Source organism: Scyliorhinus torazame, chromosome 15 (genome assembly GCF_047496885.1).
Source record: "Scyliorhinus torazame isolate Kashiwa2021f chromosome 15, sScyTor2.1, whole genome shotgun sequence".
Classification (NCBI taxonomy): Eukaryota; Metazoa; Chordata; class Chondrichthyes; order Carcharhiniformes; family Scyliorhinidae; genus Scyliorhinus; species Scyliorhinus torazame.
In genome coordinates, this window is record NC_092721.1 from 6830195 (window position 1) to 6845134 (window position 14940).

Below are 14940 nucleotides of genomic sequence, written 5' to 3' on the forward strand. Positions count from 1 at the left end.
TTGAAGAAGAGCAGGAGAGTTCAGTCCAGTGTTCTGAATAAAAGTCATCCCACAACCAACAGCATAATAACATTATCTGGTCATTTATCTCATTGCTGTGTGTGGGATCTTGCTGTGCACGGGTTTGGTCTCAGGTTGCGACAGTGACTATACTTCCAGAGCACTTCACAGACTGTAAGGCACTATGGGATGTCCTGGAAGGCGCTACATAAATTGTTTTGTTTTTAATTGCCAATTGCCGATAGCTGTACAACGTCAAGCTCACTTGAAGAGTCTGGGAAAAGGGGCTAAGATATTTGGAACTGTTTAATGGTGAATTCTCACCCAAGTTAATTTCCCGGCCCGGGTAGTACAGAATTCACTCTCTGACTTGTCCTCGTTCTTACACCTCCCAATGTGCTGTCCCAGTTACCTCCCGCAACCCTCGAGGACATGTCACCCAGTCTTGTCAAAAACATGAACAGACAGCTGTTTAAAAACTTGTGACTTTATTTTGGCAGTTAAAAATGCAAGGTGTCCGATTAGTATTCTAGATAAAGGGTTAAGTTACAAGCATTGTCGGAGAAACCGTTCGGCCGGCAGGTCTAATGGAGACTCTCCATGGAATTAAACCGTTTTCTGTTTCAGAGTTCAGGATGCCTGTTACTGTACAATTTATTCAACATTTCTCTCAGACATGATAAACCAATTCTACTGGGATAGTACTTCTCTTAAAAACAGATACATACTAATGGCCAACTTCTCGTAGCGTCTCAGCAATTCTATTATCTATAATTGTGGTTGTATTTTCGTCCCTTTAGATAAAAATGTGCGATTGCAAATGAAGATTAAAGTCCTACTTTCTGTTAAAATTGAAGCAGGAGGCATGGGGTCAGTAAATATCCCACCGCAGGATGCCTGTGTCCCAGACTGTTATTAATAACTCCCTTCACCCTGCATGAACCATGTTTTGTATCCCTGATACTGGATACATCAATGTGAGATGACACAAGCTGCTTCAGTCATTGTACTGGGCCAGGTTGGTGTACAGGCGGTTCACTCCTACACACACTGTCGGTACGGCATACCACTCCATTAAATGAGTGGATTCTCAAGCTGCACACACAATACGACAGGAAATGGCACGGAAGAGTCAATTCCCAGCTGCAGGGACACAGATTAACAGCTGATGGGGCAGCATCCATGAGGACGCAAAGCCCTCACATACACCCAGGAGCCTGCCCAAGGGCACTGGAATGACTGGCACCATCTGTAGAAGGGAACCGTGCCTGTGAGCTGAGTGGACTGGAGTGATGCTAGCCTCACCCTCTCCCTAGAATCCTCACCCTGAAAGGGACGAGGAGCCATATGGGGGTCCGGATGGTCTGCTGTGTAAAGGATGTCTTTCAGTGGAGTCAGTGGGGTGAGAACACAAACAGGCGTCGATGTTTCCAAAGGGTAAATTCACAAGGCTTTACTGAGGCACAGACACACTCTCCCCTCCTTTGATGGGACACACATCAGGAATTAAAACCCTGCACTCGGTCCCGGGCTCCGTCCAGTGTCGTTCCCAGGGTTTTACCCTTGTGCGTTTTGCAGCTTCTGAGATTCTGCTACTTCCATACCCAGCCCGCCTCGGAGGCAGAATTCTCAGACACTGGAGTCGCTTGCAGGCTGCTGGTTCACTTTCAATGATCATTGAACTGATCACTTCCCCAAAGCAGTTAAAAAATAATTGCCTCAGAGGCAAATGGCAAGTCACGCGTCATCGTCCGATGACGAAAAGTGCACAATGTAACTGTTTGTGAAAACATAGTTAAAACCACGAGGAAAGTGTGTAAGCTGATTGCTCCAAATTTGTACAGGTCATAGGATTTTCTTCTGTGTTTTCAGTCTGTGGTCACCGAATATCCAGGATTTTCAGGGATAAAGTAATACTCTTGGCATTTCCAGATCTTTCAGAAGGCTGCTTGCTGGTCACACTGAATTGGTTGACGATCCTGAGCTTTGAGTTATGTAACACTGAAAAGATTTATCACCAATTGGGTGATCCCTAAAAACAAACAAAATGCACAAATAAATTACCTTTGAAGTAGTTTGTTACATACATGAAACAATGGGGGTGGTTTCAGGAAAATTTGAAGATGTAAGGGCAAATGGATAAGATGGTTACGATAGCGTATGGGATTTGTAAACGGAGTACAACAACAGGAAAATGATGCTCAGTGTTTGTAATAATAATATAATATATTAGGAGCCAGACGTGGTATTGTGTCCCATTCGGGGCACGTTGGTGAGGATGTCAAGGCCTCCGAGAGGGTGGGCCGGAGGTTTACTGGAAAAGTACCAGGAATAAGGGGCGTGAGCTAATGTGGGGCGATTGGAGAAGCCGGGATTGTTTTTCCTTAGAGCAGAGGCGGTCAAAATCAGGAGCGGCTTTGGTCGAGCAAATAAGGAGAAACTGGTTCCACCGACAGGAGGGTGGGTAACCAGAGCAGATTGAAAGTGACCGCCAAAGGAATGGAAGGCAATGAGGAAACCCTTTTTATTACGCAGTGAGTTCTGATCGGGAAGGCGCTGTCTGAAAGGGCGGTGCAAGCAGATTCAATAAAAACTTTCAAAAGGGATGCGGATAAAGACTTGAAAAGGAAAAACAAGGGCAGGTCTGTGGGCAGATAAAGAGAGTGGAGGAAACTGGAAGGCACAAATACGAGGGGCTGAATCTCTGATTCTATCCATTCTTTGATGACAATCAGCAGGATTTTCCAGTCATGTTAGTGGCCCGCTGGTCACGGGCAGTACACAATATTTGGAGAGTGGCAGAATCGTCCTGGGCAGGACGGGGACATTTGGGGAGTGGTCTCTCTCCTTCTGTCCACCCGCAATGATGAGTGCCACTGGTGTAATCAGAAAACTACGGCCAATGTATTGACAGCACAGAAGCAGGCCCCATGTGAGCCCAAATGACCCATGCTGGTGTTTAAACTGCACACTAACCTCCTCCCGCACAATCTATTTCAAGGCATTTTAATAGTTTTTGGAGGAAGGAATAATTTGAGTAAAATGTAACACTTACTGGCTGCCATACTTGGTCCTCTGGGATTTATTCTTCGTATATTGAGCATGTTCCGACTCCAGGGCGTGGACTGCAGCTAGAATCTGTTTTGACACTTTATACGTCTCCTGAGGGTCATCGATAATGAACGATGAATATTCATCCTGCTCTGGGCCATCATACACTGACCTGCTACCGCACGCCTCTGAGAACAAGTGAAATAGAGGGTGATCACATTGAGAAACGGAACAATAACACCAATTTGCATTTCTATAGCATGATTAACATAGTGACAATATCCTCGGGCATTATCAAACTGTCACTGAGCCCAGACAAGGAGATATTGAGACAAGCGAGCAAAATCTTTGGTCAGTCTTGAAATGAAATGAAAACCGCTTATTGTCACAAGTTGGCTTCAAATGAAGTTGCTGTGAAAAGCCCCTAGTCGCCACATTCCGGTGCCTGTTCGGGGAGGCTGGTACGGGAATTGAACCCGCGCTGCTGGGCCTTGTTCTGCCTTACAAGCCAGCTGTTTAGCCCACGGTGCTAAACCAGCCGCCAGGAGCTTTGAGGAGAGAGAGGCTGGCAGGTTTAGGGAGGGAATTCCAGAGCGTGGGGCCCAGGCAGCTGAAGGCCGGGCCGCCGATGTTGGAGCGATGGGAATGTACAAGACCCCAGAGAGGGAGGAGTGCAGAGATAACAACTAAATGTTCACAAAAAATCAGCCAACAACAGTAAACACAGCTCCTATTCGAGTACTAAATTCGACAGACAATAAATCCAATTCAAAGTTGGGATTGAGTGACTTGATAATACTTGAAGCAACAAATGGGGCACGGATGCTGTGTTCAGTGTCCATAAGCTAGGGAGCGGGATGGCGGAAATCAGCCAGCGTGCTCTGCACAAACCTCAGTGACGCTAAGTAAGAAAGGGAGTACCAGCTGCTAACCGGGGTCGCGGAGTAGGACCAGCTGCTAACCGGGGTCGCGGTGCAGGACCAGCAGCTAACCGGGGTCGCGGTGCAGGACCAGCTGCTAACCGGGGTCGCGGTGCAGGACCAGCAGCTAACCGGGGTCGCGGTGCAGGACCAGCTGCTAACCGGGGTCGCGGTGCAGGACCAGCTGCTAACCGGGGTCGAGGTGCAGGACCAGCAGCTAACCGGGGTCGCGGTGCAGGGCCAGCTGCTAACCGCGGTCGCGGTGCAGGACCAGCTGCTAACCGGGGTCGCGGTGCAGGACCAGCAGCTAACCGGGGTGGTGGTGTAGGACCAGCTGCTAACCGGGGTCGCGGTGTAGGACCAGCTGCTAACCGGGGTCGCGGTGCAGGACCAGCAGCTAACCGGGGTCGCGGTGCAGGACCAGCTGCTAACCGGGGTCGCGGTGTAGGACCAGCTGCTAACCGGGGTCGCGGTGCAGGACCAGCTGCTAACCGGGGTCGCGGTGCAGGACCAGCTCCTAACCGGGGTCACGGTGCAGGACCAGCTGCTAACCGGGGTCGCGGTGCAGGACCAGCTGCTAACCGGGGTCACGGTGCAGGACCAGCAGCAAACCGGTGTCGCGGTGCAGGACCAGCAGCTAACCGGGGTCGCGGTGCAGGACCAGCTGCTAACCGGGGTCACGGTGCAGGACCAGCTGCTAACCGGGGTCACGGTGCAGGACCAGCTGCTAACCGGGGTCGCGGTGCAGGACCAGCTGCTAACCGGGGTCGCGGTGTAGGACCAGCTGCTAACCGGGGTCACGGTGCAGGACCAGCTGCTAACCGGGGTCGCGGTGCAGGACCAGCTGCTAACCGGGATCGCGGTGCAGGACCAGCAGCTGCTAACCGGGGTCGCGGTGCAGGACCAGCTGCTAACCGGGGTCGCGGTGCAGGACCAGCAGCTAACCGGGGTCGCGATGCAGGACCAGCTGCTAACCGGGGTCGCGGTGCAGGACCAGCTGCTAACCGGGGTCACGGTGCAGGACCAGTAGCTAACCGGGGTCACGGTGCAGGACCAGCAGCTGCTAACCGGGGTCGCGGTGCAGGACCAGCTGCTAACCGGGGTCGCGGTGCAGGTCCAGCTGCTAACCGGGGTCGAGGTGCAGGACCAGCAGCTAACCGGGGTCACGGTGCAGGACCAGCAGCTAACCGGGGTCGTGGTGTAGGACCAGCTGCTAACCGGGGTCACGGCTCTGGACCAGCTGCTAACCGGGGTCGCGGTGCAGGCCCAGCTGCTAACCGGGGTCGAGGTGCAGGACCAGCAGCTAACCGGGGTCACGGTGCAGGACCAGCTGCTAACCGGGGTCGCGGTGCAGGACCAGCTGCTAACCGGGGTCGCGGTGCAGGACCAGCAGCTAACCGGGGTCACGGTGCAGGACCAACTGCTAACCGGGGTCGCGGTGCAGGACCAGCTGCTAACCGGGATCGCGGTGCAGGACCAGCTGCTAACCGGGGTCGCGGTGCAGGACCAGCAGCTGCTAACCGGGGTCACGGTGCAGGACCAGCTGCTAACCGGGGTCGCGGTGCAGGACCAGCTACTAACCGGGGTCACGGTGCAGGACCAGTTGCTAACCGGGGTCACGGTGCAGGACCAGCTGCTAACCGGGGTCGTGGTGCAAGACCAGCTGCTAACCGGGGTCGCGGTGCAGGACCAGCTGCTAACCGGGGTCACGGTGCAGGACCAGCTGCTAACCGGGGTCGCGGTGCAGGACCAGCAGCTAACCGGGGTTGCGGTGCAGGACCAGCAGCTAACCGGGGTCGCGGTGCAGCACCAGCTGCTAACCGGGGTCACGGTGCAGGACTAGCTGCTAACCGGGGTCGCGGTGCAGGACCAGCTGCTAACCGGGGTCGTGGTGCAGGACCAGCTGCTAACCGGGGTCGAGGTGCAGGACCAGCTGTTAACCGGGGTCACGGTGCAGGACCAGCTGCTAACCGGGGTCGTGGTGCAGGACCAGCTGCTAACCGGGGTCGAGGTGCAGGACCAGCTGTTAACCGGGGTCACGGTGCAGGACCAGCAGCTGCTAACCGGGGTCGCGGTGCAGGACCAGCTGCTAACCGGGGTCGCGGTGCAGGACCAGCAGCTAACCGGGGTCGCGGTGCAGAACCAGCTGCTAACCGGGGGTCGCGGTGCAGGACCAGCTGCTAACCGGGGTCGCGGTGCAGGACCAGCTGCTAACCGGGGTCGCGGTGCAGGACCAGCTGCTAACCGGGGTCGCGGTGCAGGACCAGCAGCTAACCGGGGTCGCGGTGCAGGACCAGCAGCTGCTAACCGGGGTCGCGGTGCAGGACCAGCAGCTGCTAACCGGGGTCGCGGTGCAGGACCAGCTGCTAACCGGGGTCGCGGTGCAGGACCAGCTGCTAACCAGTGTCGCGGTGCAGGACCAGCTGCTAACCGGGGTCGCGGTGCAGCACCAGCTGCTAACCGGGGTCGCGGTGCAGGACCAGCAGCTAACCGGGGTCGCGGTGCAGGACCAGCTGCTAACCGGGGTCGCGGTGTAGGACCAGCAGCTAACCGGGGTCACGGTGTAGGACCAGCAGCTGCTAACCGGGGTCGCGGTGCAGGACCAGCTGCTAACCGGGTCGCGGTGCAGGACCAGCAGCTAACCGGGGTCACGGTGCAGGACCAGCTGCTAACCGGGGTCGCGGTGCAGGACCAGCTGCTAACCGGGGTCGCGGTGCAGGACCAGCAGCTAACCGGGGTCGCGGTGCAGGACCAGCTGCTAACCGGGGTCGCGGTGCAGGACCAGCTGCTAACCGGGGTCGCGGTGCAGGACCAGCTGCTAACCGGGGTCACGGTGTAGGACCAGCTGCTAACCGAGGTCGCGGTGCAGGACCAGCAGCTGCTAACCGGGGTCGCGGTGCAGGACCAGCAGCTGCTAACCGGGGTCGCGGTGCAGCACCAGCTGCTAACCGGGGTCGCGGTGCAGGACCAGCTGCTAACCGGGGTCGCGGTGCAGGACCAGCTGCTAACCGGGGTCACGGTGTAGGACCAGCAGCTGCTAACCGGGGTCGCGGTGCCGCACCAGCTGCTAACCGGGGACGCGGTGCAGGACCAGCAGCTAACCGGGGTCGCGGTGCAGGACCAGCTGCTAACCGGGGTCGCGCTGCAGGACCAGCTGCTAACCGGGGTCACGGTGTAGGACCAGCAGCTGCTAACCGGGGTCGCGGTGCAGCACCAACTGCTAACCGGGGTCGCGGTGCAGGACCAGCAGCTAACCGGGGTCGCGGTGCAGGACCAGCTGCTAACCGGGGTCACGGTGCAGGACCAGCTGCTAACCGGGGTTGCGGTGCAGCACCAGCTACTAACCGGGGTCGCGGTGCAGGACCAGCAGCTAACCGGGGTCACGGTGCAGGACCAGCTGCTAACCGGGGTCATGGTGCAGGACCAGCTGCTAACCGGGGTCGCGGTGCAGGACTAGCAGCTAACCGGGGTCGCGGTGCAGGACCAGCTGCTAACCGGGGTCGCGGTGCAGGACCAGCTGCTAACCGGGGTCACGGTGTAGGACCAGCTGCTAACCGGGGTCGCGGTGCAGGACCAGCAGCTGCTAACCGGGGTCGCGGTGTAGGACCAGCTGCTAACCGGGGTCGCGGTGCAGGACCAGCAGCTGCTAACCGGGGTCACGGTGCAGGACTAGCTGCTAACCGGGGTCATGGTGCAGGATCAGCAGCTGCTAACCGGGGTCGCGGTGTAGGACCAGCTGCTAACCGGGGTCACGGTGCAGGACCAGCAGCTGCTAACCGGGGTCGCGGTGTAGGACCAGCAGCTAACCGGGGTCGCGGTGTAGGACCAGCTGCTAACCGGGGTCACGGTGCAGGACCAGCTGCTAACCGGGGTCGCGGTGCAGGACCAGCAGCTAACCGGGGTCGCGGTGCAGGACCAGCTGCTAACCGGGGTCGCGGTGTAGGACCAGCTGCTAACCGGGGTCACGGTGCAGGACCAGCTGCTAACCGGGGTCGCGGTGCAGGACCAGCAGCTAACCGGGGTCGCGGTGCAGGACCAGCTGCTAACCGGGGTCACGGTGCAGGACCAGCTGCTAACCGGGGTCGCGGTGTAGGACCAGCTGCTAACCGGGGTCACGGTGTAGGACCAGCTGCTAACCGGGGTCACGGTGTAGGACCAGCAGCTAACCGGGGTCACGGTGTAGGACCAGCTGCTAACCGGGGTCGCGGTGTAGGACCAGCTGCTAACCGGGGTCACGGTGTAGGACCAGCTGCTAACCGGGGTCACGGTGTAGGACCAGCAGCTGCTAACCGGGGTCGCGGTGTAGGACCAGCTGCTAACCGGGGTCGCGGTGCAGGACCAGCTGCTAACCGGGGTCGCGTTGTAGGACCAGCTGCTAACCGGGGTCGCGGTGCAGGACCAGTAGCTAACCGGGGTCACGGTGCAGGACCAGCAGCTGCTAACCGGGGTCGCGGTGCAGGACCAGTAGCTAACCGGGGCCGCGGTGCAGGACCACCTACATGGGCCCTGGAACAGGACTCCAGCTTTGAAAGGAAATGTTTTTTCCCCAAAGCTGACATCACTCCTCACTTGTAGTCTAACACCAAGAAATTACTCCCCCCCCCACTCCCTCCACCGCCCCCAAAAAGCCTGTCCACCATCTACAAGGCACAAGTCAGGAGTGTAATGGAATACTCTCCACTTGCCTGGATGAGTGAAGCTCCAACAACACTCAAGAAGCTCGACAACATCCAGGACAAAGCAGCTGCTTGATTATTCCCCCTTCCACAAACATTCACTCCCTCCATCACCGACGCGCAGTGGCAGCCGTGTGTACCATCTACAAGATGCACTGCAGGAATTCACCCAGGTTCCTCAGACAGCACCTTCCAAACCCACGACCACTCCCACCTAAACAAGAGCAGCAGATACCTGGGAACCCCACCACCTGGAGGTTCCCCTCCAAGTCACTCACCATCCCAACTGGGAAATACATCACCGTTCCTTCACTGTCGCTGGGGCAACATCCTGGAACTCCCTCCCTAACAGCACATTGGGTGTACCTACATCTCAGGTTCAAGAAGGCAGCTCACCCCCACCTTCTGAAGGGCAACTAGGGATGGGCAATAAATGCTGGGCTAGATAAATGCAGAAGGCAATGGCTAACCACAGCACGACTACTCCGAGCATCATGGACCAATCCAATGGATGTCCATGTTCACCAAAGCCCTCTTCGGGACTGGTAGCTGGATGAGGAAGAGGACATCGTAGATGCTCCTCCAGTCCTAATCTTCCAACCCACCAGCCTCAGCACATCATTCTCCTCCATCTCTTGCATTTGTGTAATAACAGAACTTTAACAGTCTTTATCTCCTTCACCTTGCATCTTCTCCAACTTGGTCCTGTAGTTGCTGTAGAGAGAGTAAATATGCTCGGTCTCCCTGTCACCATCCACATCGAGCTGGATGTTAGCTGGCAAACCGCTGCACAGAACCAGAAAGACCAGTTAGACCACATCAGATGTTCTTCTCTTTAGTTAATTAAGATTCATTTTGGGCGCAAGAAGCTAAACTTCTAAAGATCATTGCCCCATTGAGCTGGAACAGTGATTCCACGGCCAGGGTATTGGACACGACGCAGCAGAGAATCATTGAGGTGATAACAGTGAGGAGAAGCTTCAGCTGTGAACAAAGAATCAGCAGCGTTGATGTTCCTCCGGCTGGAGCGTGTCGAGCCAGAGGTCACAGTCTTACGCTAAAGGGTCGGCCATTTTAGGACTGAGGTGAGGAGAAGTTTCTTCACTCAGAGGGTTGTCTACCCCGGAGAGCTGTGGACAGCCGTTTAATAGAGTCAAGACAAAGACTGGTAGACCTTTGGGTACCTGGGGAGCTATAGAATCCCTACAGCGCAGAAGGAGGCCATCTGACCCATCAAGCCTGCGCCAATTCTCTGAAAGAGCACCCTACCTCGCAACACCCACCCCCTCCCCGGCACCCCACTGAGCCTTTTGGATACTAAGGGGCAATTTAGCGTGGTCAAGTCGCCTAACCTGCACAACGTTGGACTGTGGGAGGAAGCCGGAGCAATATGGGGCAGGGTGGGAAGGTGGAGTTGAATTATAAGGTCACCATGATTGTATTGAGTGGCTGAACAGGATCGAGGGTCCGAATGATCCTGTGCAACTCTGAGACGATGACCCCGGAGCGATTTTCATTGAAGCACAGAGGGGTTTAGAAGACGCCTGATAGAGAAATTTTAATAAACTGGGGGAAATTAGTTGCACTGGTTAGTGAGTCAGTAAATAGAGGGTATATAGAGGGTATGTAGATTAGAGTTCAAAGTAAGAAGTTAGGAAAATGTATTTTTCTTGGCATGGGTGGTATGGCATGGAACACTAGAAACAGCAAGGGAAACAGAATCTGGAATTCAGGACTCCATGTATACACCATTCAGAAAACCCTTCAAAGGCATCACTGAGAGATCATGGAAAGCTCTTTCCAACAGCCAGCACTGAAATGGTGGGCTGAATGGCCTCCTCCTGAGCTGCAGGATTCTCTGATTCTTTGCCAATAGAAAGGCGGGAATGCTGGAACCCACCTCGCCATTTACCCCTGGGACCACTCTTCAACTGACACTCCTGCGTTTTAACAAACTCTTCATTATGATCCATTTAACACAAGTGCTCTTACCCTGTGCATGGAGTACAGCCCGGTGCCGAGTCTGTACCGGTCTTGCAGCAAAGCCAGTGCCCGTTGAGGTAGGCCGAGGGGTGGTACTTTGTCAGTCGCTTTTTGTTGCACTGGCTAACCTTAGTCAGGATGTCAATCCAGTCTTTCGCCTCCACGCAGTTGTTGGCCTGTATGTACAGTGCTCTTTCTGGCTGAATAACTTGAAACATCTAAATTAAACAGCAGGAAATAATGGTTAAAGCTCTGGTCTGGATGAGAATCCGACAACTTTGTGCAGAAATCATGGGCGTCATTCTCCGACCCCCCGCCGGGTCGGAGAATGGCCGTAGGCCGCCGTGAATCCCGCCCCCGCCGAAGTCTCCGGTACCGGAGATTGGGCGGGGGCGGGAATCGGGCCGCGCCGGTTGGCGGGACCCCCCGTTCAATTCTCCGGCCCGGATGGGCCGAAGTCCCGCCCAGAAATTGCCTGTCCCACCGGCGTAAATCAAACCTGGTATTTACCGGTGGGACCAGGCGGCGCGGGCGGGCTCTGGGGTCCTGAGGGGGGGGCGCGGGGCGATCTGACCCCGGGGGGTGCTCCTACGGTGGCCTGGCCCGTGATCAGGGCCCACCGATCCGCGGGCGGGCCTGTGCCGTGGGGGCACTCTTTCCCTTCCGCCTCCGCTACGGCCTCCACCATGGCGGAGGCGGAAGAGACTCTCCCCACTGCGCGTGCGCGGGAAACTGTCCGCGCCAGCTGGCGGGGCAACAAACGCCATTTCCGGCAGCTGGCGGGGCGGAAATCCCTCCGGCGTCGGCCTAGCCCCTCAATGTTGGGGCTCGGCCCCCAAAGATGCGGAGCATTCCGCACCTTTGGGCCGGCGCGATGCCCGCCTGATTGGCGCCGTCTTTGGCGCCAGTCGGCGGACATCGCGCCGTTGGGGGAGAATTTCGCCCCTGGTTTCTTGATTTTCTGAAACCTCAACTGGTCGATTGTTTTCTTGATTCCACTGTGGCGGCAGGAAACCAATCTGTGGTCAGCTACAATTCCCCCGATTTCAGACTCTGGTTATTTGTCCCTGGTGCCTGGGCACCACTTTGGGGTGAACCAGACTGTTTGCAACCTTGGTGTCCTATTAAATCCTGAGCTCAATTTCATAGAATTTACAGTGCAGAAGGAGGCCATTCGGCCCATCGAGTCTGCACCGGCTCTTGGAAAGAGCACCCTACCCAAGGTCAACACCGCCACCCTATCCCCATAACCCAGTAACCCCACCCAACACTAAGGGCAATTTTGGACACTAAGGGCAATTTTGGACACTAAGGGCAATTTAGCATGGCCAATCCACCTAACCTGCACATCTTTGGACTGTGGGAGGAAACCGGAGCACCCGGAGGAAACCCACGCAGACACGGGGAGAACGTGCAGACTCCGCACAGACAGTGACCCAAGCCGGAATCGAACCTGGGACCCTGGAGCTGTGAAGCAATTGTGCTATCCACAACGCTACCGTGCTGCCCCCATTTCTGACCCCATATTCAATCCATCACCAAGACCCCTACCTCCACCTTCATGATATCTCCCAGATCTGCCCTGTCCCACCTCGTCTGGTTTGAAAGCCACATCCCTGCCTTGGTCACCTCTGGATTTGACTATTACCATTTGTAATAAGGACACGGGGACGCCACACCGAGTAAAATAAAAAGCAATGTTTTATTGACACGAACAATGGGCGAAATTCTCCGGTATCGGCGCAATGTCCGCCGACTGGCGCCCAAAACGGCGCAAATCAGTCGGGCATCGCGCCGCCACAAAGGTGCGGAATGCTCCCAATCTTAAGGGGCTAGGTCCGCGCCGGACGAATTTCCGCCCCGCCAGCTGGCGGAAAAGGCCTTTGGTGCCCCGCCAGCTGGCGCGGAAATGACATCTCCGGGCGGCGCATGCGCGGGAGCGTCAGCGGCCGCTGACGGCATTCCCGCGCATGTGCAGTGGAGGGAATCTCTTCCACCTCCGCCATGGTGGAGACCGTGGCAAAGGCGGAAGGGAAAGAGTGCCCCCAGGACCCCGGAGCCCGCCCGCGCCGCCTTGTCCCGCCGGTAAGGTAGGTGGTTTAATCCACGCCGGCGGGACAGGCATTTTAGCGGCGGGACTTCGGCCCATCCCGGCCGGAGAATCGCGGGGGTGGGGGGGGGGGGGGGCGCCAACCGCCCCCGCTGAATATCCGGTGCCGGAGAATTCGGCAACCAGCGGGGGCAGGATTCACGCCAGCCCCCGGCGATTCTCCGATCCGGCCGGGGGGGGGTAGGAGAATCTCGCCCAAGATATTCACTTCCCGGGAAGTCCCTACCACATTCCTATTCTGGTCAGTGCCTTACTGGCCGACCTTATATACACTGGGTAATTGAGATATCCTGCCCCTAGTGGCGGAGCCTATACTCTGCAAGGAGCAAGGGGAAGATAAACGTTCCCACCTGTAGGTCCCATGTGGGATATTACACCTTCTTCCACGCTCCACTAAAACATTGTCTCATGCATTCATCTCCTGCTCTTCTAACACCTACTCTCCCGTGACACCTCTACTTTCTGACCTACATTGCTCCAAACTTGCCTAAATATCAATATTTGCATCCTTGCTTTCAAATACCTCTTTGGCCTTTCCGCCGCTCTCTCTCCTCTGCAGCCTCCCCCAACCCCGCAACTCTACACGGACTCTGCCTTCCTCTAATTAGCTTCAGCAGCTCCAATGTTATTCCCTCCGCCACTGGTGGCCATGACTTCATCTGCCCAGGCTCCAATTTCTGGAATTAACTCCTCCTAAACCTATCCAGCTCTCTGTCACTCTGTCTCCCTATGTCTCACATAAGATGCTCCTTAGACACTCCTTAAAACCTGACTCTTTGATCAAGTTCTCTGTCTCCCATCCCAATATCTCCTTCTTTGTTCAGTGATGGTTATTGTCTGATTTACAGTCCTGTGAAACATCCTAGGCTGGGATCCTATGTGAAAGGCGCTATTTAAATGCAAGTTATTGTGGTTGTATATTTGGTGTCTTGCTCTTAACTGCTCAATTAACAATTTGCTTTAATTTTTTTGGTATTTTTTTAAACTTTAGAGCATCCAATTCAATTTTTTTCCAATTAAGAGGCAATTTAGCGTGGCCAATCCAACTACGCCGTACATCTTTGAGTTTGTGGGGTGAGACCCAAGCAGACACGGAGAGAATGTGCAAACTCCACACAATCTGCTTCTAACCATCCAATCCCAACCTTTCATAATTTTAACCATTTCTATCCTATTGTCCGTAATCTCCAATTTTGGGCAACAGATTGGTTAGCACTGTTGCTTCACAGCGCCAGGGTTCCAGGTTCGATTCCCCGCCTGGGTCACTGTCTGTGCGGAGTCTGCACGTTCTCCCCGTGTCTGCGTGGGTTTCCTCCGGGTGCTCCGGTTTCCTCCCACAAGTCCCGAAAGACGTGCTGTTAGGTGAATTAGACATTCTGAATTCTCCCTCTGTGTACCCGAACAGGCGCCGGAATGTGGCGACTAGGGGATTTTCACAGTAACTTCATTGCAGTGCTAATGTAAGCCTGCTTGTGACTATAATAAAGATTAGTATTATTACATTATATTCTACTCACATTTTTCATTTTGAAAGATTCTTCCTCCAGTTTCTCAACTGCAAGGATATTTTCAATAGGAATATTGTACAATGATTGGTCACCTGAAAAGGAAAAGATTTATTAACTCAGGTCCTTATCAACTGAAAACAAAACCTAACCTAGACCAGCTCATTCACCGGCGAAACCTTCTGGTTAAGTCCATTCAATAAATCACTATCTAATGGAACAAACTTACAGAGAATCACCAGAACGTCCAGCATAGAAATAGGCCATTCAAGCCTCCTCCTCCCACTATTCTTCTCACCCTATCACCATACTCTCCCATTCCTTTCTCCCTCCTGTGTTTATCTAGATTCCTCTTACTCTTCATCTGAACCACTCCCTGTGGGAGCGAGTTCCACATTCTCCCTACTCCCTGTGGGAGTGAGTTCCACATTCTCCCCACTCCCTGTGGGAGCGAGTTCCACATTCTCCCCACTCCCTGTGGGAGCGAGTCCCACATTCTCCCCACTCCCTGTGGGAGCGAGTCCCACATTCTGCCCACTCCCTGTGGGAGCGAGCTCCACATTCTGCCCACTCCCTGTGGGAGCGAGTTCCACATTCTCCCCGCTCCCCGTGGGAGTGAGTGCCACATTCTCCCCGCTCCCCGTGGGAGCGAGTTCCACATTCTCCTCACTCCCTGTGGGAGCGAGTCCCACATT

General features: G+C 55.5%; 1 protein-coding gene across 2 annotated transcripts in view; it reads right to left on the minus strand.

Moving 5' to 3' along the window:
* Window positions 1-471: 471 nt before the first annotated feature.
* Window positions 472-14940, minus strand: part of rasa3 (RAS p21 protein activator 3) — a 270301-nt gene continuing 255832 nt past the window's right edge. For both annotated transcript variants that reach the window (XM_072476016.1, XM_072476017.1), the window contains exons 20-24: window positions 14258-14335; window positions 10640-10848; window positions 9330-9433; window positions 3056-3239; window positions 472-2032 (exon numbers count right to left, since the gene is read on the minus strand). In XM_072476016.1, the coding sequence (XP_072332117.1) occupies window positions 1957-2032; window positions 3056-3239; window positions 9330-9433; window positions 10640-10848; window positions 14258-14335 (651 nt within the window). In that variant the 3' untranslated portion in view covers window positions 472-1956. The remainder of the gene's footprint in view (window positions 2033-3055; window positions 3240-9329; window positions 9434-10639; window positions 10849-14257; window positions 14336-14940) is intronic.